This window comes from Pipistrellus hanaki (genome assembly GCF_964339955.1).
Source record: "Pipistrellus hanaki genome assembly, chromosome: 21".
NCBI lineage: Eukaryota > Metazoa > Chordata > Mammalia > Chiroptera > Vespertilionidae > Pipistrellus > Pipistrellus hanaki.
The window spans coordinates 1,598,482-1,624,345 of record NC_140523.1 but is presented as its reverse complement, the minus strand read 5'-3'; the positions used below and the strand labels follow the sequence as shown (position 1 = coordinate 1,624,345).

General features: G+C 58.4%; 2 protein-coding genes across 10 annotated transcripts in view; both read right to left on the bottom strand.

The window, feature by feature from the left end:
- TTC23 (tetratricopeptide repeat domain 23) overlaps positions 1-25,864 on the bottom strand; it is a 995,109-nt gene that overhangs the window by 566,092 nt on the left and 403,153 nt on the right. The window lies entirely within an intron of this gene.
- NTRK3 (neurotrophic receptor tyrosine kinase 3) overlaps positions 1-25,864 on the bottom strand; it is a 174,405-nt gene that overhangs the window by 91,327 nt on the left and 57,214 nt on the right. For all 9 annotated transcript variants that reach the window (XM_084869075.1, XM_084869076.1, XM_084869077.1 and 6 more), the window contains exons 11-12: positions 25,525-25,589; positions 24,529-24,631 (exon numbers count right to left, since the gene is read on the bottom strand). In XM_084869075.1, the coding sequence (XP_084725201.1) occupies positions 24,529-24,631; positions 25,525-25,589 (168 nt within the window). The remainder of the gene's footprint in view (positions 1-24,528; positions 24,632-25,524; positions 25,590-25,864) is intronic.

Below are 25,864 nucleotides of genomic sequence, written 5' to 3'. Positions count from 1 at the left end.
CCCCTGCAGGCAGGCGAGCAGGCCGGCAGGTGCTCCACCCATCGTCCGGGACCCCCAGCGTGTCTGCAGAGAGCTGCCTTCACCCCGAGCCACTGCCTGTCCTGAGCGGGATGGTGTCCCCTCAGAGATGCCGGAGTCCTAACCCTCAGAGCCCCCGAATGTGGTGTGTTCAGACACGGAAAGAGGTGAGGAGGTGGAAATGGCCGTGAGAGTGGCCCTCAGCCTGCAAGAAGACCTCAGGACAGACACTCCCGGAGGCCCGGCCTGGCTGCGGCGGGGGGCAGAGCTGTGAGGCCACGGGAGGCAGTACGCTCTGTGCAGAGGAAACCGCACGCGCCAAGCCCCCAAGGAAAAGCATGCTGGGAGGTGGGCGGGGGGGGGCCTGGAGGGCAGGGGGCCTGGTGGGACGTGACGGGAGGAAGAAAAGGGGAGGTGAGAGCAGAGGGCCTCACACGGACCTGAGGACCGTGGGGCAGAGTGCACCTGCTCCACAGTGGACGGGAAGCCGTGGGCCTGAGCACCAGGGAATGGCACCGTCTCAGGGCGGGGTGGGGAGCAGAAGCAAGGAGCCCCCATAAACGCTATCCCAATAGTCCGAGGAAGAAAGACAGACGCAAACCCAAGCGTCACAAGTTACTTTTGCTAAATGATATTTGCCTTCAGCCGCTGATATCCTCACATTTTAAAAAATATGTAACTTTCTATTGATTTCAGTGAGAGAGAGAGAAATCACTGATGAGAGAGAATCACTAATCAGCTGCCCCCTACACACCCCACCCTGGGGATCGAGCCTGCAACCTGGGCATGTGCCCTGACCAGGAATCGGACTGTGACCTCCTGGTTCATGGATCGATGTGCAACCACACCGCCATGCAGGCCGGGCCAGCCTCCCATTTATTATCGATATATTCCAGAACTTCAAAGTGGGTTGTTTTACACCTGGGTATCAGGCAAGGGTTTGCAATGCTTCCCTTCCCGTTCATTTTATTTCTTTTTTTTTTTTCTTTTATGTAAAATGAGCTTCATTAAGAGGAAAAAAAAAGGGGAGCTGTTTTTCATGTGCTCACCCAGTTCAATTTTTTATGTATCTTCATTGATTTTTATGTTGAAATACTTCTTTGAGTCTTTCAAAAGCAGGCCCCTTGTTTAGCGGCTTTCAAACCTGGCATCAGATAATAATTTGCTTGTCAAGAGAGTGAGCGTCCCTCTCCCTGCTACTAATAAAGAAATCGATAAGTCTTTAGAGCTGCCTTTAAGAAAGATTAAATAAATGAATAAATTTAACTTCTACCTGATGGGTTCGAGCCGTAGTTAAACAACGCGATCGAGCTGGAATGCTTAGTAGTCAAACTGGGCCCCGAGAACAGAGTGCCACCGAGGCTTCTGCAGCACCGCTGACTGAACCCCGAATGGACCCCCCGCGGCCAAAAGGGACACAGAATGCTCATGCTTCCCTCCCCACGATGCGATGTAGGGAGGGTCAGCCTGCGGCTGCTGAGAGCACGTTGAATGCCCTGAATTCGATGCCCACAACAGGTCAGAACGAGCTGGTATTAAGAGAAGTGGCCAGGCCCAGCCGGTGTGGCTCAGTGGTTGAGCATAGGCCTATGAACCGGAAGGTCATGGTTTGATTCCAGGTCAGCGCACAGGCCCAGGTTGCAGACTTGATCCCCAGTGGGGGGCATGCAGGAGGCAGCCGATCAGTAATTCTCTCTCATTGTTGATGTCTCTCTCTCTCTCCCTCTCCCTTCCTCTCTGAAATCAATATAATTTTTTTTTTTTTTTAAAGGAGAGGAGCGGCCAGGACTATGGGCTGCTGCCCAAATCCACAGGGCACGCCTGGTGGGAGAAGACAAGGCTCATTGACTCTCACTCCCCTCCGCCTCCCCCGCCCCACGGGGCCAGCGCCCACAGGCCAGTCCTTCGCACTTCCTGCTTCTTCAGCTGGTGCCTGGCGGGGTGGTGAGTCCCGGCCAGCGTGCACGTCAAACGGGCTGGGCCGGGTCCAGGGCTCCGAGGCCCCGCGGGCAGACCTGTTCCTGGCGCTGGCTGGGACGCAGCGGAGCGTGATGGGGCCGCGGGCCATCTCTGGGCACACTGGGAGCTGGTTCAGGATGCTGCTCTGGCCCTCCCCGCGGCGCGACCTGCTTCCTGTAGCAGCCCTGGATCCCTCTCAGTAAAATGGGAGCGGGACCACCCATACCCCCGGCGACGCATCTTACAAGAAAAAGGGTTTGTGCGGCGAGGGTCCCAGGCACAGAAACAGTCTCCAGTTCCCACTCTGCCTGGTCACTTCCCTACAGACTCAGCGCAGGTCGCTTCTCACAGGAGGCCTTTGTGGGCAGCCCCGTGCCTGCTGGGTGTCCCTGCCGGCTCCCGGAGCCCTGGCTGGCCCTCGCCTCCCGGGCAGGAGCCCATTCCCGGCCCTGAGCACTGGCCCCGGCCCGGCAGGCCCCGTTACTAGCAGCTCCCGTCCGCTCTTTGCTTTATCGCTGTGCTCCGGCCCCTGGCACCACCCCCTCCCGGTGGCACTGTTCCGTTATGCGGGCGGGCCGGGCAGATGGATGGATGAGCTGCTCCTCGCAGCTTCTTTCTCTGGCCACAGAATTCCGAGGCGCAGTGACGAGCGAGCGCGGGGTGACAAGAGGAGGCCGATGCCACAGAGAGAGAGATGGCCACCTGGGCCCGGGAGAAAGACCTTATTTGGAAAGAGTCCCTGCGGATGTAATTAGGTTGGAATGGAGATGAGATCACCCTGGATTAGGCTGGGCCCTAAATCCAACGCCACGTGTCCTTATGGGAGACAGAAAAGGACACGCAGGATGCAGAGCGGGAGGCACACATGTGGCCACAGAGGCAGAGGTGGGGTTTAAGCAGCCACGGGCCTGGGGAGCCCCCAGGGCTGGCAGACAAGGGAGGGTTGGCCGAGAGCCTTTGGGGCGGCCAGGCCCTGCCAAAACCTTATTTGGCCTGCTGGCCTGCAGAACTGTCAGAGAACAAAGTCTCGTCGTGTTAAGCCAGCAAATCTGGGGCGGTTTTAGGGCAGCCCTAGGAAACTGATACAGCCGCTTCGGGATGGACCGACCGACGGTACAGACAGTCTATCGAGGCCACACTCCCTCACTCCGGCTGTGAGCTTCTCATCTGCAGCCCCTCCGTCCTCCGCTTTCCAGCCTTTCCTTCCGGTTTCTCCCCAGATGTCGGGAGAGACGCACGCACTGTCTCAGTGAACGCACCCCCGGCCTTGCGGGGTCGGCTCTGCGACTGTCCTTGCTCCCCAGAGGAGGACGTTTGGTCTCACAGGGGGCCAGCCACGTGCTCCCTGCTGCACGGCTGGGATGCCTGCCCACGTCTGTCTGGCCTCCGTGCTCGGAACTGCTCTGCTGGCTGCCGTTCCCCCAGCCCGCCCCCCACCCCTGCACTGCAGTGGGGGCCAATGCCCTCATCGAGAAAGGCTGGAGATGACAGAACCTTGGAGCCTGAAGAAGAGCCAGAATACTTAGTCTAACACGGGTTCCGGGGTCTCTGCTGCGGATTCTGGCGCCTTCCCTTTGGGACCCTGCCCGCAGGAATGGGCCCAGGGCTCCCTGGGGGCTGAGAGGGAGGAATCGCACTGGAGAATGGCACCTTTAGACCGAGGGCTCCTTACATGCAGCGGCCTCATTTGTTTTATTGTCTCTCAACGCCCGGCCCACTCACTGGCACGTAACCTATGCTTGATAGAGGTTTTTGTGTTGAATCGAGGGGTTATGAAATCTATGTCATTATAATTATATTTAAAAACAAAGGACAAAGAAAGAAAGCAGGGGTCATCTTAGCTTCTCAGAGCGGTGAGCAGCTGACCCGTGCGGAAGCTGGCTTTCCCGGCTCTGCCACTCTCCGTGGTCTCCTGGGTCGCTGTCCTGCCCATCATGACCATTCTGCCCCCGGGAGGGGTGAGGAGAGGGGGGGGCCATAGCCTCTGGCTCCCGGCAGGAACCTTTCCCCTTCGTCCTGTTTCCACTCCAGAGGACTTTAAAATCAAAGTCAGCAGCGAGCCAGGTGAAGTCACCGAAAGCCCATATGGTCCCTGTCCCCACGTTAGGTGGCTGAGGGCTCTGCCCGGTGACCAGATGGCTTGCTCAGGGCTGCCCGTTCTCCGGGGCCCCTCCTGCCTCGAGTGGAGGGAGGGGTGTTCCAGACGGCCGGGACTGAGCAGGCACCCCAGAATAGGGCTGGAGCGATCCGACTCCCCACCAGATGCCATCTGGGCACCTGTCCCCTCCATCCTCACTCTCATGAATCCTCCGGGGACAAGTCCAGCCAGAGACGCGGTTGGCCAAATCCCTACTAGGAAAGGTCCCCTTGGAACCATTCCCCTGCTTCTACGTAAACGCCTCTTGTCTGCACACGGGCAGGAATTTTAACCCCGAGGGGGCTCAGCACCCCGTGTGCTCCGTGGACCGCCATCTAAGCCAGCTCTGGCTTGCTGGGTCTCTCGGGTGTGTTGATCTGCCCCAGGAGTCACACCAGCAGCATTCTTGCCCAGCAGACTGAGCGACCCACTGCCGGGGCTCATCCTGCAAAAGCACGCCTGGGCCCGAGGTCCAAACAACACGGTGGCAGCCAAGTCATGCGTTTTGATCGTAAAACCACCAGAATGGGCCAGAAGACACGGCAAAGTAATTGTGCTTCATGGCGACGCACCAGCACACACTTCAACGCCAGGTAAAGACACGTGAAAAGATCCTGCCTGGGAAGTATGAACCCACCCGCCGTATTCACCAGACCTCCCTCCTTCAGATGGCCACTTGTCCCGATCGATGGCACACGCACTTTCTGAGCGGCACTTCAAAACGTACGAAGAAGTGGGAAATTGGGTCTTTGAACGGTCTACCTCAAAACAAGAAAAGTTCTGTTGGGACGGTACCCACAAATTACCTGAAAGATAGGGGAAATGGGTAGCTGGTGATGGACATTACTTTGAATAAAGCATTTTTGATGTTTTTCTTGAAATTATCATGTTTTCTTTGATTACAAAATCCGCATTATTAACCGGTAAATGGTCAATCCGCATTATTAGCTGGTATATTTGGTAACTGCCCCCCTCACCCCCCGCTGGGCGGAGGACCTGGCACTCCTCTCGATGTCCACAAGGCCTGGGGCCCACACTCACTCAGTGGGCCCTTTGGAAGGACCTCTCACCCCCCTTTCCCGCTACCCCTTCCTCCCAGGCTCGATGCAGCCTTCCACATCTCAGACTTATGCTCGCTCCGAGTCTGCCTCCGTCACCACCCCCACTCAGACAGCCCTCCAGGGACCGAGGAAGGCCATGGGGGAGGAAGGGCCCAGGACACGGGGCAGATGAGGAGGGTCAAGGGTCATCGGAGTCTCCCAGATGCTGTTCTCATTTCCCTGCCTCCACCTGTGTCCACTGTCCCTGGCCTGTACGTACCTCCGTAGGGCCTCCCGAGGAGCAGAGCCCCTGCAATGATCGTGTATGGCTTCCATGGAGTTATCGTTAGTCTCTCTTCAGACACAACATCTGCTGTCCCTCCCAGATCCGTGCTCACGCCTCCCTCCGTCTGTAGTATTTATCTCTGTGTAACAGGACTGTCTTTTTTCTAACCCTCCAACTGGGACAGCTCCCAGGGGACGGGTTCGCCCACAGATTATAGCACAACGTGGTGCCCCACATGCTCAGCAGCTAAACTGGGGGGGGTCGGAGCCAGCGCTTGTTCAGCAGAAAGGCACGGGCCTGGGAAGCCACGTGGGCACGGAGGGTGGAGGGGAGGGGCTGCCAGCTCCCCAGGGACCCTCCCAGGGGGAGCCCCTCTGAGGAGGGAGAACGGGAAGGAAGAAGGCAAGAATGGAAGAATCTACGGGCACATCCTGGTTCAAATCCCAGCTCTCCCTCTGACGTAAGCTCTCGGTCCTCTATGACGTGAGTTTTCTTCTGTGACACGAGAATCTTGTAAGTCCCTAGCTCAGAGGATTGGGGGTCGAGACTAGGTGTGATACACCCGAAAAGCCCTTCACACGGGGACGGAGGAAAACTGATGCTCTCATCATTGCTGCTATTCTCACCACGCTGTGAGGCTATATTTAGCAGTTTTATGAGAGGCGGCAGCTGTGGTCCGGTGGACACACTGGTGTTTCTATTCCAATCACAGAGTGGAAAACCGACAACTCTTTAACGAACGGACCTATTCGGACTCTTGGCTGAAGTGACCCAGGAGAGGGAGGTGAGGACGCAGAGCTGCATGAGGTGCGGAGGGGGATGCTGCAGGTGCCGGCGCTGGGCAGCTTCGGGCTCAGCAAAGCCTGGGAGACAGTTCACTGAGAGGTGAAGGGCGGAGCTGTGGGCTCAAAGGGGTGCCCACGGCCTGGGCAGCTGCCGACTGCAAGGTCTGCCCAGCAGCAGTGAGGGTCCCGCTGGGGCTGAAGGCCAGCTTTTCAGGGCGCCACTCAGCGTGAGTCCACGGATATCGACCCAACAGCTCAGGGCTGGAAAGATCGCATGGTAAGGGTCAGCAAGAGGGTCAGGTGGGGGCATTAAATGGCTAACAACGGGGTTAGTCTGGAAAAGAGTAAATGGAGTCACAGGAGGCCAACATGGGCGTGAAGGTAGGGCAGAAAGAAAATCTGCAGCGAGAAGGGAGGGAGAGAGGCAGCGAAGTCTAGACCTCAGAGAGATCCCCAGCCTTGGGGAGAGCCAAGGAGTGGCCTGCTGCTCCAGGCTGAAAAGGGGTGGAAGTGGAGGTCCCTGGCGAGGAAGGGGTCCCTGACACAGGGCAGACCAGGAGGGCGCAGGGCCATCAGCGTTGCATCACATCCCAGAAGCAGAAGTAGACCCGTGAGGCTATGTCAGAACCACCTTGCAGAGAGATGCCCATCGTGACGTAACAACCTCCGGGCAGGTTCTGCTCTCCATGACAACGGAAGGGGTTGTCAGGAAGGTGGTAGGTAGATCACCTTGAGGACCTGGGATCGCCAAGTCCGGAGGCTGCTGCAGTCTGAGTGACTCACATTCAACTGGGCACAAGTTTCCCCAGAGGGAAAATTAAAGGTGCTAACCAAGCCCTCAGCCGAGGCCAGGATGCTGAGGTCGCATGCAAACATCTGGGATTCCAATGCCCACGCCACAGCATCCCGGAAGCGGAAGCGAGGTCCGAAGGGGGCCTGGGTGCAGGCAGAGCCGCCCTGGCTCCTCCCGCGAAGAGGCGTGCTCGTTGGAGAGCATCGCCAATGGAGCATGAGCAGTAGCAAGAAGCAGGCTGCTGCCACTCAGAGATGCCCGGGCCCATGTTAACAGGGTGGCAGACAGATGGGGACACGACATGGAGTAGGCTGGCACAGAACATGCAAGATCCTGCTTCCAAGCTGCCAGCTGCCAGCTACAGCTTTCCATCTGCTGTGGAGTCACAGCCTCTCCTTTAGTGTTTCACTGTTTACACAGTCCAAGTCCAAGTGCATTTGCTGACCACCCTGAGGGAAGGAGGCTGGCTCGGTGAAAAGGCCAGGGGCCTCGGCTTCCAAGCTGTTTGGAAAAGCCAAGGGCCTCCTCTCTGGCAGATGCCCAGGAAGCCAGAATCCACAGGTCACTGCGGAGAGGCTAAAGAGAGCTCAGCTCGGCCGGTGTGGCTCAGGGGTTGAGCATCAACCTATGAACCAGGAGGTCACGGTTCGATTCTCGGTCAGGGCACATGGGGTTGCAAGCTCCATCCCCAGTAGGGGTTCGTGAAGGAGGCAGCCGATCAGCGATCCTCTCTCATTATTGAGGAGGAGAAAGATTCCCGACTCTCTAAGAGAAAGATCCACAAATCCAGGGTATGGGGGACAGATAAAAGATCCAGAAAGAGACATCAGCCTTGGCCTGCCATGCTTTTCCCTCTGGCTGCAGCAGCGACCTGATTAGGGTTTACTCCGACCCCATCCTTCATGTCCTACCACCTCTTCCCTGAGCCTCGACCGCCTGGGGAAGATGGATGGCGGTCAAGCAGGAGGCGGCTCTGATCGAGCCCAGGGCCTGATGAGCTGGGGATTGCACATGCCGGCCTGCACCTGCGGCCCGGGCCCCCCACATCCCAGCGATGAGGGTGAGGGCTGGGTGCTGCTTTTCTCCTGATTCCATGGGGGGTGACCTGCTGGGAGGCCCCGCTCCAGCTCGCCTGCCTCTGAGCCAGGGTGCCCACTGCTTAGGGGAGTCCCATGTGCCCCCTGCTGGGGTGGCTCTGCGGGCGTGTCTGCCCAGCTGGCCAGGCCAGGGCCGGAGAGGGGTATGGGTGGGTCCGAGCCATGCAGAGGCGCCCGCCTTCATCTCAGAGCATCTGGACCCGGCTCCCCGTGCCGCTGGGCTGAGGAGGCGGACAGATCCCATCCGGCACCCGCTGGGCCTCAGGCACCAAGCTGTCTGTCTGGACCAACATGCTCAGCCTGACAAGCAGGCCTGTGCGGGAGGCTGTCCCTGGTCCCATTTTACAGCTGGAAAAGCTGAAGCTGGGCAGACCGAATAACCCACGCCACGTCACCTGCCTGGGCAGCGCAGACGCCCCGGGAGAACTGGGGAGAAAATGGACGGACTGGTGGGGATAACGAAGCACCAGGCCTAGAATTCCGGCATGCACGGGCCGCGCACTCCAGCCCCGCCCCCCCTCCCGCTCTGAGTGCTGCCTCTGTGCCTCAGCTCCCCGCAGTTCCTGCCCCAGAGCAGCTCCGTTATCAGTCACCGTGAATTCTGGTTCTCACAGACCCAGGGCCACCCACCCTCCACCTCACACTCCCCTCGGGGCGCCCAGGGGTCCTCTGAGGGAGGGGCCATGTCCCCACCCACACATCCCCGTTCCCGGTGACATTTAATTTCACTGGGAACCCAGACCGCATCCTGTCCTTCCTGGCACATTATAAGGGAACAGGACCGAATGCTGTCCCTGCCCATGGCTGGTTTTCCTTTTCTACGGACCCATGACCCGGCAGGACCCTGCCAGGCAGCGGGCCATTTATTGGGGTGATTGGGGGGGAGGGGCTCCATCTCCAAGACCCGCACCAGGCTGAAGCCGCCCTTTGCTTTCTGTTGATGTTTTCCATCCTCTTTCTTTCCTTTTCTCTCGCTGCTTTGGTTCCGCGGAGGCGAGGCAGCCCAGAGCGCCAGGTCGTCTGGAAACAAGGCCGTTTATTCCGTGGCAGCATGGTGAACGCACAATGTGAGGGGCCCCGGCGTGTCTGGGAAACGCGGGGAAGTGGGAGCAGGAGGGCCGGGGAGGGCGGGCACTTGGACGCTGAGAGGGTTGGCAGCCTGGCTGCAGGGCGGGGCAGCTGATGGGGCTGCCAGGCGGGGAGCAGGAAGCCACAGATGGACAACGCCAGAGCTAGAATGTTCTGTTTCCTGGCAGCCTCTCGGCAGCCCGGGCAGGACGGCTCGTGTTTGGAGGAGAGGAAATCAGGCCTTTAGGGAAGCACCTACCACTGGTTTACTCAACCCTCACAACAGCCGCGGCCCTTACTCCCGTCCGACAGATGGGAAACTGCCCCCCTCTGGGTGACATTTATTCCCAAATCAGCCAGGCCCCGGCAGCACCCAGCCCTGCGGCCGCAGATACATTCACCAAATGACCAGACGCCTGGCACCATCACCTTCCGATCACAGTCTGATGGACAAAGAGCCCTGGGTGGGCCCCAGCGGAGTCCTGAGCCCCTGTCTGTCCCTAAAGGGGTCCCTCCATCCCCCTCAAAGAGCATCCTTGCACCCCAAGTCCCCCCTTGCCAGCTGGAGTCTCTCTTGCTTCAATCCTGTGACTTACTGGCGAGAGCGGTCGCTGTAGGCAATAAAGCAGAGGGACCCTAAGCGCCTGTGGGGGTCACAGGAGAACCCCAGTGTTGCCTGCTGGCCCTGTGCCCGTGGACGAATTCCTGGGCTCCCGCAGGCCCCCGTTTGCTCACCTACACATAAGGGGTGGCCACCCCTGTTTCCTACGAGATGACGCCGGGCACACACAGCATTCAGTGCGGGAAGGCATTGGTGTGGCTGGTGGCGTGCTCTTGTTGTCATTGCACAAGGAGCATCGGGAAGCAGATGACGCGGGATTCCCGCCATGAAGTCCCTCCTGACTCGGCGCTGCACCCTCCATTAACCTCTAATGCCTCGTGCGCGCCTCCTTCCTGCGCTCCGTCTAGCTCCACGGATTCTGTGAACAGTTGCCGGCTGCCCACCATCTGCTGAGAACCGCCCTGAGGCTGGCAGGCACCGGGAAGACGGACAGGCCTTATCCTCAGGAAGCTCCGGGAGGGAGCCGGATGCGGAACAGCCAGCACACACACACACACACACACACACACACACACACACACACCACAGCACGTGAGACTGTGACACATGCCCAAGCGGAAGTCACGGCGGGACCTGACACAGGCTAGTGAGCCAGGGAGGCCCAGGTTTGGACACTTTGGAGGGTAAAACCGCATTTCTCCTGGGAGACCTGAGCTCCTGGAGGGCGGGAAAACGCATTCCCAGGCCTAGCAGGGTCCCACTGACACTGGCCCTGTACCGAGGGGTGGCTGACTTCACCACGAAATGGCTGGCTGGCTGGGAACATGTTTGCTGTCCTTTCTGTCACGCCCTTGGCTCTGGGCCCTGGTTCTCAGACCTGTCTCCGTTCACTGCGATTCAGCCTTCACGTTCTCTGCTTCTCAGCGTCACCCTGGCCCCACCCCAAGGCCATGTCTCCATCACGAGCTGCCTGCCCTGAAGTTGCCTCCTGCGGTGCTATTTCTCCTCAATGACCCTCATACGGCCACCACTCCCCCTCCGCCCGCCCTGCCCGGCCTCCCCACACCCGCCCTCACCTCAGACCTGTCTCCGCTGCGGCCAGGGGGGAGTTTAAAAATGGAAAGCCACGTGCAACCGAAAACCCCGAGAAACCTGACGCCTGGGAGAGGTGAGCAACTTCTCTGGGAAGGGCTTAAGCCTGACTCGCTCCGGAGACTGCCCGGCCTCTGGCGGGGACGCTGACTTTGTGTCTGCCGGCATGCTGGGCACAGGAGGCACTCAGCTAATCGTAAATAACGCCAGGAAGACGGAGGAGAACACTCGTGACAGCCTCCCTGCTGCCCACGAAGCAGGGTGTGGCCCCCTGGCAGCCCGGTCTCTCCATGCCCTGGGAGCAGAGCCCTGGCGGGGCCATCCACTCAGTCAAGGATCCTGGTAGAGAGCAGAGAGACCTCCTTCCAGACACAGAACTCAGAAGCACTGGCACCGCCAAAACCGGTGTGGCTCAGTGGATAGTGTCGGCCTGCGGACTGAAAGGTCCCAGGTTTGATTCCGGTCAAGGGCTTGTACCTTGGTTACGGGCACATCCCCAGTGGGGGGCGTGCAAGAGGCAGCTGATCAATGATTCTCTCTCATCGATGTTTCTAACTCTCTATCCCTCTCTGTAAAAAATTAATAAAATGTATTAAAAAAAAAAAAAAGAAAGAAAGAAAGAAAGAAAGAAAGAAAGAAAGAAAAGAAACACTGGCACTGACAACCACACAGCACTGACAGCGGACAGACAGGCTGCAAAGGGAGAGACAGACGGGGCCCCACAGACCACCGGGCCCTGGGGAGCCAGCCAGCCGCCACCATGGCCTGGAGAAAGGCTGAAGGACAGTGACCCCAGCCCGGGCTGTGCCTTTGAGAACAGACAGAAAGCAGGCTCCAAAGGTGTATTAAAGGGTCAGGGCATTAGGAAGGTTGAGAACCACTGCATTAAACTCTTTAAAAAAATATATATTTCATTGGGTTTTTTTACAGAGAGGAAGAGGGAGGGATAGAGAGCCAGAAACATCAATGAGAGAGAATCATAGATCAGCCGCCTCCTGCACACCCCTCACTGGGGATGTGCCCGCAACCAAGGCACATGCCCTTGACCAGAATCGAGCCCGGGACCTTTCAGTCCACAGGCCGACGCTCTATCCACTGAGCCAAACCGGTATCGGCTGCATTAAACTCTTAATTTGAAATTGACCAAAAAAAAAAAAAGCACCAAGCAGAAAACAAATTTCACCCATACTCTCTATACCTAGAAAGAAACAGAATTAAATTGCCGGCATATGTCTTTCCGATTTTGTTTTCCTGCGCGTCCATATGAATTTTGCTGTTGTTGACATGAAGTTGAATCACATTGAATATACTGACGTACAATCTGACTTTTTCTATGGAGCGAATGTGGTAAATATTTTCATGCCATTAAGTATTGTTCTGCGACACAGCCTAATGGTTTCCTGGTGTTTCATTATTTGAATGAACCGTGATTTATATAACAGATCCCGCGGAGTTGGACACTGCAGCCATTTCTGATTTCCCAGCATTACAGATAATGCGGAAGTACACAGCCCTGGACGTGAACTTCTGCGAACGTCTCTGATGGATTCCGTAAGGTACGCGACATGCCAAGGCACGGAATGGCCAGGTCAAAGGAAATACCCGTTTTGAAGGGTTTTGAGACGTACTGTCAAACAGCCCTCCCGAAAAACTGTACCAATTTGCAGTACGCACGGCCCTGGAGCGGGGACGGGAGCACCACGTCCCCACATTTAAGCCATTGTGTGTTATTATTTTTTTGCCCATTTAATAGGGAAAAATCAGAATCTTGTAACTGATTTAATTAGCGTCTCTTTGATCCCTACTTAAGCTGAACAAATTTCCATGTGCTTATTAGCCATTTCATTTCATTTTTTTTTTTCTTTTTCAATTCTGGGAATTGCCTGTTCCTGCCTTTTGTTTATCTTCTGCATGCTGATTTTTGAGAGCTTATTAGGCCCAAAGGCGGTTTACAAGGAAAAGTTAAAAAAGCCACCAAGAGCCTGAGGACCAGTATCACTTACAAAAATTCCCTCTAGGTCTGGCTGAACCCCATAAATAACTGGCTCTTCCAACCTCAGGCCCAAAGCACGCCGACTGGAGGAGAGAGGGGCTGGGGACCAGAGCCGAGAAGGCGAGGCCAGCATGGCACTGGCGGCCCCAGCATGGCCGACACCTGGCCTCTCCATTGGGAAGTGGGCACACACAGTACAACTGGCACAGCTAGCCCAACCTTTCCACGTAAAAACCCAAATGACTCGCTGTCTCTCAAGAAGAAGAGTGTGGCCACTGGCCGCTGGAGTCTCTGCGAGAGCGGCGTGTTTGGCTGCCCTGCCGTAGCACTAGAGCGAAAGGCTGGGATGAGTTAGGCAGGAGGGGGGTTATACGCCGAGCTGCACACAGCTCCCTGCTAGCCGGGGCTGGCAGAGGGCAGCTGCTGGGGTTGGAAGGGAAACTGTTTTCCAAAAGAGAATTGTAATCGCCCTGTGCACAAGTGTGCCCAGCCTGGCGGGGTTCCAGGCGCCACATGTGCACCTTAGTGAGGAGGCCGAGGCCTGGGTGCAGGAATAGGGCACGGGCTCGGGGGGGGGGGGGGGGGGGGAGAAGGGTGAGGTAGGAGGGGTCTCACACACACACACACACATACACACACACACAGACACGGACACCCCTGCTCCTGTCAGGGCCCTGACACTCTGCAAACTGCTGCCAGCTTCGTCCAGGCCACATTCCTCCATCCCACCGAACCACTGCGATTCCTCACCAGCGCCCAGGCACGCCAGCCCGACCGAGCTCATTCCATTCTCCACCAGCCTTCCAACCCGGACACGTGCAGCCCCTTTCTGGGAGCCTGGCCGGGGCGAGGACACTCCGTCTCTGCGTGCCTCCCACACGCCAAGTCCCTCTGAGTCTGAGAGGGTGGGGGGCTGAGGGCTGGGAAGGCAGGGCCTCCCTCCCGCCAGTCCTGTGAATTGGGGTGCTGCAGACAGGAGCTGAGCTGGGCCCTCCATATACGGTGGCGAGAAGTGCCTTAGGCCTGCTTGTTCTGCACCCACTGCCTCCCTCCGGTTTTACCTTTGTGACGAGACTGGGGCCACTCAGCCAGAACCTGAGGGGCACCCCAGCTCCATACAGCCCTGCTTACGGAGCAGCCCTGCTTGCAGCTCACAAGGCTGATCCTTGCCAGGGCCTTGCTCCGGCGGCTCTGTCTCAGCCCCGCACCAACACCTCCAAGCCCAGAACCCATCACTACCCAGACTGCAGAGGCGGGCGGAGGGGATGGTGGCTTTTCTACTCTTTCGGTAACAGATCAGATGCGTGCAATGCAAAGGGTAAGGTGCCCTGATCTTGCACACGCCGCTCGGAGGCGCTGGCTAGTGTGCCACCAGCCACGCCGACATGCGCATTCCCAGCGTCCCCGTGCCTCCCCCAGCCACGCCAGGAGTGACCACTGCTTGATTTCCATCAGCGCTAATTAGGTTTGTGTGTTTCTGGGCCTCATGTAAATGGAATCACACAGCATGTTCTCTTTTGTGTCTGGCTTCTCTCACTCAGCAGCATGTCCGTGAGATGTTTATTAAGCTCGCTGCTGGCACTGAGGGCCTAAGAATGCGCAGACCCCGCCTCTGAGCACGGCCTGTGCTCCCGGGAGACCTGCGAGTGCTCCTCCCCCCCCAGGGCAGGGGGCTCACTGGGGGCAGCGTCCCCTCTGGTTGGTCTGGGGCAGCTCTTGCTTTGCCTGTTTTGCACCAGGGGCTGGCCTGCAAGGTTCTCAGTCAGAACAACACCAGCACAGTCACAGGAGCCACTCGGAGTCCCTCCAAATGCGCTGTGTGTCTGCTCCTCAGTCAGAACTAGAGAAGTCAGACAAAAACACTGGTCCCCTCTTTGGAGGCACGGGGGAGAACAAGTCCATTAACAGCTGAAGGGCTACAGGCTTGAGGAGTCAAAAGAATCACCCTAGCCCGGCCGGTGGGGCCCTCTGGCTGAGTGTCGACCTATGAGCCAGGAAGTCGCAGTTCGATTCCTCGGTTGCAGGCTGGATCCCCAGTAGGGGGCGTGCAGGAGGCAGCCGATCCATGAATCTCTCTCATCAGTGATGTTTCTATCTCTCTCCCTCCCTCTCCCTTCCTCTCTGAAATCAATATCAATAAAAACAAGAATAAAAGCCCCAACCTAAGGCTTGCCAGTCCCTGCCCTGGCTGGGAGCCCTAGTGCTGGACGGGAGGGCAGGTGGGGCGGGAGGCGGACGAGGCCCCCCCACTCCTCCACAGCCTCGGACTCTGTCCCGGGCCCTGGCAGAGACAGACACACATTCTGACAAACGCTCTTCCCCTAATTGTGAAGCCCCTGTGGATTGCAAGGGAAATTCAATCCATATGTCCCTGATTCATTTATACTTAACTCATCAACATGTTTTGTAAGAGCCATTTCGCGTCCAAGTGCCTTTTTTTTTTTTTTTTTAAAGGTCTTAAAGCCCTGGGTATTTTTTTTTCTCTGAAACAGGAAATCATACTGTGCCAAGAGAACAGGAACTTGAACCCTGAAAGGTTGAAACTGGGTTCAAAGCTCCTGCTTCCCCTGAGACCCCCACCAAGGAGAAGGGTGTCCCACTGCCCCCTGGCTCCCTGGACCGCGCTGGGAGCCAGAGCCCGACCTGGGGAAGCCAGGAGAGGGGGCAGGGCCGGGCCGCTGCAGGGCCAGGCGCTCCGTTCACAGCCAGGCCCCTGCTCTGGGAGCCGTAGAGGCCTGCAGGCTGGGGAAGGAGGGAGGGAGGGAGAGGGCGGGCCGGGCGTTCCGTTCCGCTTCAGCAGACGGAGCATCTTTACTCTGACCTGAACCCCTACAAGCAGGTTCCTCCTGAGATGGCCCGTGGCCCTGGCCCGAGCGCAGCCGTGGGCTTTGGCCAGGTCTCTGGAACGGCAGTGAACTTGGGAAGGCCAGGCCAGATGGATGGAAAGAGGACACGCTACTGCAGTGGCTTCCAGTCCCGGTCGCCCCCGCACCTCCACAGAGACGCCTCTGCCCTCTGCCCCGCGGAGCCAGGGAATGAGAAGGCTGGTCGCCTCCCAGTGCCAGCAGAGGCCCGGGGAGGAGGCCTGGGGAGCCGCTGTGAGCGCTGGTCGGCGTGTGGCCCTGACAGAGGGACCACAGGGCCAGCAGCACACGTGAGCCCCAGTGCATAGCCTATGGTTCAGGGGCTTGCAAGTCCCCAGAGAGCAAGAAGAGAATTAAGCATGAATTCTCATGTTAATGAATTCTCAAGGTCAAAGGCCAGGAAATAAGATGGCCAATGTCAAATAAAGCAGAAGCAACGTCAGCCCTGGCCCTGTGTGACTCGTGGTTAGAGCATCGGCCTGTGCGCACCGAAGGGTCGAGAGTTCGAGTCCCGGTCAAGGGCACACACCTGGGTTGGAGGTTCGTTCCCTGGCCCTGGTCGGAGCATGTGAGGGAGGCCACCCACTGCTGTGTCTAGCTCACATCAATGTCTCTCTCTCTCCCCCACCGTCTCTCGGCCCTTCCTCCCTCCCTTCCACTCTAACAGCAACATATCCTCAGGTGAGGATAAAATAATAACCTGCTGGTTACTTCCAACCTCTTCTCTTCTTACCCTGAGAAGCAGACTTATTGTGAAACATCCCTGAGATGAGGGATGCAGCCTTCGCAGGCAAAAATGCCATCGCCAGAGCCAGGGAGGCACATACGCCACCGCAGTTTGGATCATCCATACCCACACATCACCCTCAGAGCGTAACGCACGGCCATAAAAGTAAGGGACAGTGGCTGGTTCTGCGGAAGCGGCAGGCCGGGCAGCTGCGGGATGACAGGCGGCCTGCGTGGGCCAGTGCCTATGGTTGGAGGGACCAGCCATTTGGTTCCTACCCTGGAGGGCCCTGAGTGGAGCTGGCACAGAACGCAGGCATTGGAGGGGCCGGACCCCGGCTTCCCGCGTTCTAGTTCTCTCATCTCCCAGGTCTCCACTGGAGCAGGACCGGTCACTGCCTCAGAGGGTTACTCGGAGTGTCCCATGGGGTACTTTCTGTGCTGAGCTCGGTTCCCAGCAGAGCTAAGAAAGCTGGCCAGTTTGAGGTCCTGGGCCATTCCATGAGCAAAGCCAGCCAAACTGAGGCCACGTGGCCCAGGGCTGTGGGCTGAGTGACGTCTAAGCTGTCCTTAGTGTCACGTGATGGCGGGAAGATGGGTCTGGAGTCCCACACTCCCATCCCACTCTGCCACTTCCTGGCTACCCACACACACACACACACACACACACACACACACACGTCTGGAGGCAGTTACATAACCTTCCGCAGCTCAGCCCCACACCTGAACCATCAGCTGGTAACTGAGGGCCTTAGAAACTCTTCCTTATTCAACCCAACTGCCCACTTCTGACACCGCAGCCCGGGAAGCAATCGGAGACGCACACACGGAGGTCTGCGTGCAATGGCGTCCATCAGCAGGCTTTTGAAATAGTGGATAACTGGGAATCATCTAAATCTCCAACGCGGGAGATGGATGACATTACGGAGCATCCGGATGAGGTAATGCTGTTCAACCGTTAAAGAGCCTGTTCGCGAGGACCATTGACAGACACGGGGTGGGAGTGGGGGGGCGCCCACCTGTGGGCCCTGAGGGCGAGGCTCAGCCGAGGAGCAAGCACTGGTGTGGGGAACACCCGCCCCCCCAGCCCTCCCCGAGGCCAGACAATGCAGCTCCTCCCCACCCACGTGCTCCCGGCGCCTCTGAGCCACAGCCTCAGCCAGAGCCCAGAGGGGAGCGTGGCCGGGTGTCACGCTGATAAGTAACTCTGCCCTGGGGTGGGGACGGGAACGAGGAAGAAGGCCTGGTCCTACCAGAGTGAGTCCCTGTGCGCGGGAGAGGACTCCCAGATATGCAACCAGCACCCCAATGGCGGAGCCCCCCCGGAGAGAGCCGGGGGCTGTGGCGTGGCCACGGAGAGGGCGGCTGGGATGGAGGCTGGCACCGAGGGTGAGGATGGAGGCTCCTGGGCGGGCGCCGTGCTCCCCGACACCCCGCTGATTAGCTCCCACTCAGATGAACGGAGATGAATGCACACCTCGTCAGCAGGGATGTTTTTAGGCACTTGATTTTGTAATTTTTTTTTTGTTGTTGTTCGAGAAAATTGACTTCACCTTTCCAAAAATAATTACTCAAAGCTGAGAGAGTGGAATTATTTTTTTTTGTTTTGTTTCGTTTCTCGCTGGTTCATTTAAGGAGAGAAGAGAGATGATGCCTGTGATACTGCAGTAATGAAATGGTGAGGAGTAATCTGTTCTTTATCATTCCTTGATTTCGCATCCCATTGTTTAAAAATCTCCTTTCCATGGGCTTGTTTTGATGGAAATTATATTCTACATGACATCGTCAAAAAGCCATCTCTCCTTGCTCAGCTGGATGTGTTTCTAATGTTTTTGTTAAATAGTAAGCAATTAGGAGAGGATGTTAATGAGAATATGTGAAGTGCCCTAACCGGTGTGGCTCAGTGGATAGAGCGTCGGCCTGCGGACGGAAGGGTCCCAGGTTCGATTCCGGTCAAGGGCATGTACCTTGGTTGCGGGCACATCCCCAGTGGGGGGCGTGCAGGAGGCATGATCGATGCTTCTCTCTCATCGATGTTTCTACCTCTCTATCCCTCTCTCTTCTTCTCTGTAAAAAATCAATAAAATATATTTTTTAAAAAGAATATGTGCCGAGGGTGTCCCGGCGCCCACCGCTCTCCTGAACTTTGTGTTTGCTGCTCCCTTGTATTTCCTTACCTTTTCCCTCTGCGTTCGCATCCTTAAACCATCCTGCAAGTTTCTGAACTTTGTATTATCGGAATCCTACTGAAATCTGCGTGTGTGTTTTTCAACTTAAATGTTACTTCTCTGACATTTATGTCATCGTGTGTGTCTGCAATTAATTCATTGTTGCCAAAGTGCAGCGTCCCATTGTCTCCATGGATAAACATTTGTTTTCTGCTGGTGCTGCTGCTCATGAATAAATATGGATTTCCAGGAGAAGGAAAAGGTGCCGGGGAATGTTGGTGGCGTATGAGGAGGAAAGAGGGGGTTACAAAACTAACGGGTCACCTGATCGCAGGGCTCCTTGGCGGAATTAGAGAAAGATGCTCCCCACCCCCACCCACCGGCTCCATTTCCAGCCCCAACCCCCTGCCCTTGAGCAGGGCACCACCTGCACGCCTGGACCAGCAGCCCTGAGAGCTAGTGTGATCCCTTCTAAAGCACATGTCCCTCCCCCATGTCCCTCCCCTGCCTCATACCCTTCACAGGCCCCCACTCCCCTCCAGCCACGCTGTCCTCCCTGCTGCTCTCTGAGTCTGCCAGACCCTCCACCTCAGGGCCTTTGCACTGGCAGATCCCTCCGCAGGAACGCTCTCCTCATATAGCTACATGGCCCCACCGCACCTCTGTCTGGTGGGGGGAAATTGGTTTCCAAGACAACCTGAGAATGATGCTCCTCGAACCCGCACCCCTGGGAGCCTGGAGCGAGGTCGTGATGCACTAGGCGTCTGGCCGAGAGTCTCACACCTTCAAAACACAAAAACCGCCGATGCCCATCGCGGGAGAGCTCCAATTTCTGAATATGGTCCCCGTGCCTCCTCTGCGATCTGTGACCCGGAGAAAAGCCGGGGCTGCCCTCTCCTGTGACGCTGGCCGTGGCTCTGTAGGGGAGCCCGTGGCACATTAGGAACCGGTTTGACTCCGGCAGCTCATCCTGAGCGAAGAGAGGCCAGATGTCTTATTGAATGGCTGCCTTGTGGGGAAGGCCCGGCATGTCTGCTGGGAATCGGGGCGGACAGCGGTCTTAAAGCTGGGGCAGGCTTAGCGGGCGTGGCCACTGGTGGGGTGACTAACGGGCCGTGTCAGGACTCAGTGCCGAGTCCCGGCCGACAGTGCCCTGGTCAGCGAGGGCCGTCGGCCATGCACACGAGGGGGACACGTATCTGGCCCACATCTGTGAACGGGAGGGACCGGTAAGTCCTGGGTCACGGCTCTTGGACTCTTATCTCCAGGGCTCACCTGCCAAGTAAGTATCCCCACAAAACTCCCAGGGGAGCGAACTGAACTCCACCCCTCCCTGTCCCACCCGAGGACAGTCAGAATGAAGCACCTTCATCTGATCTAGTTCGTCGTTTCAATGCAAATCTGCAAACGCCAGCATCTCACATGGATCATACGTGATGACGGGGCAAGTGGGAACCCCAGCTCTAGGATGCCCCCCTGCCTCACACAGACGCAGCAATGCCCACTCGCAGCAATGCCCAGATACAGTGCCCCCTTGCAGGAATGCCTACTCGCAGCCATGCCCAGATACAATGCCCCCTTGCAGGAATGCCCACTCGCAGCCATGCCCAGATACAATGCCCCCTTGCAGGAATGCCCACTCGCAGCAATGCCCAGCCCAGCCTGAAGCCCCTTCTCGGCGGACAGACGGCCTCTCCGGCCAAGCAGCTGGCACCTCGGGTGGCTCACGGCCTCACGACAGCCGGCGCCGCCCGCAGGGTCAGCCTTTGTGACTTTTACTGTGAAAAGGTCACAGACCCACACTCCCCAGCAAAACCCGTGGACACAGAAGAGGCCCGTGAACTCAGCACCGGTGCCCTCCAACGCTGAGGTCGCCACGGAGGCGGCGCGGTATTTAGACCGGGGAGCGGCGTGGCGCAGTCCTACGCGGGCTCACGGAGAAGGATCCCCCACTGCAGAGTCACCGGTCCAGTCTTAGCTGCCCTGCACCCCTGCCCTAGCCGCCACATGACTTCCTGTGGGGGAAAGTCACCTTCCTTCCCCGTGTGCAGCCGACGGGGAGGACCTTCCAATAGGAAGCCAGTGACCTTTCTCTGTCCCAAGCCTCCAATTCTGCATCCAAAGCGGGGAGGGGCAGCCATCTATCCAGTGGTGACTGCCCCCACCCTGGAGTCGCCAGCCAGTAGCCCCGAGAAGCCCGAGGTGACCCTCAGCGACCCTCGATGCCCCAACAGCGCCCCTCCTCCCTCTGTGACCCGAAGCGACTGAGGCTCAGAGAGAGGATCGGATCTGCCTCCAGCCCCAGCCTCAGCCCAGAGCCCGTGGCCACAGCCCCACAGCTTCCCACGCCCGCCCCCTCCCACCCCAGTGTGTGCTGCCGTGTGTGTGCCCGTGATTGAGGGTTCTGCTGCTGCCATTACACATTTCATTTGCGTCCCTCGCAGCTTCCACGCTGGTTTCTGCTCAGCGAGGAGCTCGTCCCTCAAGGCCTTTGAAACGGCCCGCAGCGGGAAAGCCGTAATTGCCCACCGAGGCGGCGGCTGGGCCGCTGCCGGCAGAAACAGGTCCGCTTGGCTGCTGCCCAGCCTCTCTACCTGCCGCCTCCGGAACAAAGCAGGAGCCCCGGGGAGCCCGGCCTCAGAGCAGGCGCTGCCCGTGTCCTCCCCGCGCTCATTCACATCTCCTCCCTGCGCCTTCGGGCCCTCTGCCACACACCCTCTGGGCAAAGGAATTAACTTCTGAATTAACCAAGCAAAATGGTATATAATACACAAGCCACGGGAGAAGCAGAAGGCAAGCAAGCAAGGAGAGTCAGCTTTGCAGAGCAATGGAAGCCCTACGGAGATGGTCTAGTAGTGGATGAGATGGAGAGATGTTTAAGAAACATTACGTGGAAAAATATGGCAAATAACTGGATGGCTCAAGACCGTTTTCACTTAAATGTATGTGCAGACTGTGTACGTGACCACAGACACAGGACGTGCCGTTATGAGGTCTGTACACATTCACAGCCAATGCTTGCACGCACACGCTTTACTGATTGCACTTACAGGAGTGACTGTGGAATAACAGAATTACCACTGATTTTCTTTCGGCGTTTTCCAGATTGCCTATGATGGAGACCCGAGCTTTCCTGGGGCTACCACGTGGCTGGGACCCCAGTTTCGAGACCCCTTTTCCACCCAGAAGGACTCCAGAGCCGATGCCCCGCCCACCGGGACTGGGCACAAGCTCCCCAACCCAACAGGGAGCCTGGGAGTTCATGGCGATAAGAGCCGAAACATCAACAATGCGCCCATTCTGGTCAGCGACCGCTCCTCCCTCAGCCAAGGGGAGCCTCCGTGAGGTGCTCCATCTCCCCCTCAAGCGAACAGCGCAACCTACCGCGCAGGGAAGGGCGGGTGGCGGGTAGCTGGCCAGGGCCCCAGCAGCGGCAGGCAGCTGGCCATTAACGCTGCACGGGAGTGGCGGCCAGCCCCCACACAGAGGGCGGGGGAAACCGGGGTGCAGAGCCACCTCGCTGGAGGAGTGTGCTGCAGGGGGTGAGGGGGGCAGAAACAGGAGGAGAGAGTGCCTGGCCCCGCCCCTGTCTCCTGGTCCTGCACCCTGAAGCCAGCTGAGGCCGGACATGAAGCTCAGGTAAGAAACAGCGACAATAATTTGTGCGTCTCCAGTTCACGGGAGAATCAAATGAGGACGTGCAGATACAGGGCCAAGCACGGGGCCTGGCACACACCGGGGTCCCAGTGGATGAGAGCGCCCCCTCCCATCTGCTTACATCCAGAAGGGGTGGTGCTCTGCCAGAGAGAGGCGGGGAGGCCACAGCTCGGGGTCACGACCTCGGCTGCCCCCTGACATCACCTGAGCAGCTTTAAAACGGTCAGCTGAGGTCTTTTCTTTTTTTAAAATTTGATTTTTAGAGAGAGAGGGAGAGAAATAGAAACATCAATGAGGAGAGAGAATCATGGATCGGCTGCCTCCTGCACACCTCCCACTGGGGATGGAGCCTGCAACCCGGGCAGGTGCCCTGACCGGGAATTGAACCATGACCTCCTGGTTCCTGGGTCAATGCTTGACCACTGGGCCACACCGGCCTCGCACACCTGGGGGGCTTTAGAAACTCTGACTTCGCTGGTCAGGGGAGCGGCTGGGCCGTGGCGATGTTTTTAAAGCCCCGGTGCATGATGGGCTGTGCATTACCCCCGGCTTGTATGAATGGAGCAGGAGCCATCGTCGCTGCTCCCCTCGCCAGTCACTGAGCAATTACGGCATGGCCAGGGACGAAGCTAATTGCTTGATATACATAATTTCATTTAATTCTCATAAAACCCTGCCTGGTAAGGATTATCCCTCTCATTTGTCAGCGAGGACACGGGGGCCGGGAGAGTTAATGAGTCACGTGCGCGCCTCAGCTCCCAGGCAGCCGATCGGGATCTGACCCCAGACCTGCCTGACCCTAACGGTGGCCGCACCAGGGGCGAGCTGGGGAGGCAGCCTCGGTGCCAGGGGCGGACGGGGCATGTGGGCGAGGCTATAAAGGCCCGTGAGAGGGCCGCCCCCGCCCTGGGCGCCAAGGCAGGCCGACGTGGGGGCGTGAAGACCAGACCTCACCGAGAGGGATCTGGGAACTCATAAAGCCCTGGTGGGGGCACCCTTAGAGGCGGTCTGAGCAAAGGCACTGGGGTCACGTGGAGCACCGAGCACTGGCAGGACAAGCAGAAGGAAGAAGGGACTTAGTGCAGGAAGTCAGCAATGCCAGGCCCTTTACCGGGTTCACTGCTGCTGGGCACTGCCCTTGACCCCTGAACCCGCCGGGCAAAAGCAGCTCTCATCAATGGTGCCAGCCGTGCCGCCCTGGCCGGGGCCCAGGGACCTTTCCGATGTTCTGAGTAGCCTCCGTCTACATCCTCGTTATTTCTCGGGCACCGAGCCCTGCTCTGTGCTCCTGGCTGCAGACACACGATACTCCCCTGTCCCGTTAGAGCCCAGCCCTGGACGTCCGGCACCTCCCTCCCAGCCCTCCCCCGCCCCCAGCAGCTGGAAGGAGCCCTGAGCCCCCCGCTCCAAGGTTAGGAGCCGGGGCGGAGTGGCTCCTCTGCAGGCCCGATGCTTCCCTGTAACCGGGCAGCTAACCAGAGGGATAACGAGACATGCACGCGGCAGCAGCCCCTGAAATGTGTTGGCAGGAGCCGGCCCCTCCAAATCAAGACGCTGGCACGGCTCTCCCAGCCACTCCGAGGGCAGCTACCATCTGTTTACGGAAAAATGGTAATAACCCCCATCGTAATCAAATCGGCAACCACTCTGCCCTGAGTGCCTATTAGCTGGTGCGGACTCCCGGGGGGCGCTCCCGGAGTGCCCATCGGGGACCCGGCGCCCCTCCAACTGGGGCTGACAGGCAGCACTGGCTCACGGGGCGCCCGGGGTGATCCCGGAGCTCGGCCAGGCGGTGACAGGGCGGAGTGGGTGGGTCTGGGGAGCTGGCCAGCACTGAGACGGGCAGGGGGCTCGTAGCACCCGCCCTGGGACTCTCCGTGGAGCCCCCCTACATCTTACCCTGCTAGGACCTTCTCCCCACCACCCCTCGCGTGGGGGCAGCAAGAAAAGAACCAAGTTACTCAAACAACGCGCCCGTCTGCCTGCCCTCCGGTACCGAAAAGAAACAGGTCCTCTCATTGGCCCGCAAATGCAGCCTTCCTCCCAAATCACCCTCGTGCGCCAGCCCGCTGTCCCAGCAAAACCATGGGCTCCCAGTTGGGTCCTCACAGATCCCAGCGCAGCGTTCAGCCCATCATCACCAGCACAGTAACCATAAAGGTGCAGGCGGGAGAAGCCCCCTCCCTCCGAGAGCCGGGAAGTGGAAGCAGCATTGAGGAGAGCCACGCACACACACACTCCCCCCTCCCACCTGAGACCCTGGCCACCGCGAGGCCGCCTTACCCTTCATCCCGAACTTGGACCGCCGGCCGTACTTGTTGATCATGATAAAGAGGACCACCAGCAGCACGCAGGCAAAGGCGGCGAGCCCCACGGCAATGGACACCTGGGAGGGAGGGCCGAGCGTCCACAGTTACTTTCTCGCAGGAGCGCGCAGGAGCCTCTAGACCAGGGGTGGGGAACCTCCGGCCGGCGGGCCGTGCGAGGCCCGTGAGATCATGCGGCCTGGCCCTGCCAAGGCGTTAGGGGTGAGTTCCTTCAATGTTTAGCTGAACGCAGCAGGCCAGCTTGTAAGCTGACCATGGTGTACGGCCCGGGAAGGATGTAAACATCCAATGGCCCTTGCAGAACAGAGGCCCCCAGCCCTGCTTCAGAGGCAGTGAATGATGAGGCCCTAACAGCCTCCGGTTAACAATGACCCACCCCAGTTTGGGAAACCCCAGTCAGTGGCTCGGGGTTCTGAGCCCCAGGCATGGGGGGGGCGAGGAGGGGTGTGCTTATAGATGTGCTCGGAAGCCTCGCGAGGCCTCAGTCTCTCATGTTGTTACTGTTTAGTTAGCAGGCCAATGCTGGGTATGCACGTGGACGTTCTCTACAGAATACTCTTACAGGGAATTCTGGGAGATCTGGACTCTTCCCCGAGAAACCTCAGGCCCTGGCAGTCGGGGGTGGGGGAGGGCTTGGACACCCACCAGGGAGCTGCTGGGGTAACTGACTTCCTACGAGGCCGGCAGAGTAAGCAGCCCCTTCGAATCACAGGCCCAGCCCGGCTGCTAGCAGCGGGGCGGTTTCCCGGCCCTGGGCTGGGAGCAGAGCCCCAATGCTCCCTCAAACAATGAATTACTCTCCTCAGACAAGGGAGGACTCCGTGCCTGGAAGGAGGTCGCTGGTCAGGGCCCTTCCTGCCTGACGTCCCGGGCTCAGTGGGGCGGAATCGGAGTGTCCACTGCTCGGATGAAATGGATGAGACGGCCTCCTCCCAGCCCAGTAGTAACTCACCCCGAAAGTGTCTTCCTCTGGCTTGTGGGTCACAGTGATCGGCGGCGTGGGGCTCACTTCGTAGACTGAAAACCGAACGGAAAGGAGGAGGGTTAGCTTCCTGGCCGGGGGGGCTCCGTGTCAGCCCCACCGGCTCCCCAACGCCCGGAGTCCACGCTGGACAGCATGCCCTTGAACCTGCTTTTACTGCCTGACCTCCCCAGAGACCCAGGCCCCGCCTGGCTGCCCGCTGTGACCACCAGGGGAGGCTCCATGGGGAACGCGGGACCTTCAGCCCCACCCCATCCTCAGAGCAAAGAACGGCACCGGGCAGCGTGGGCCCCGGGCTGTTGCATAGAAC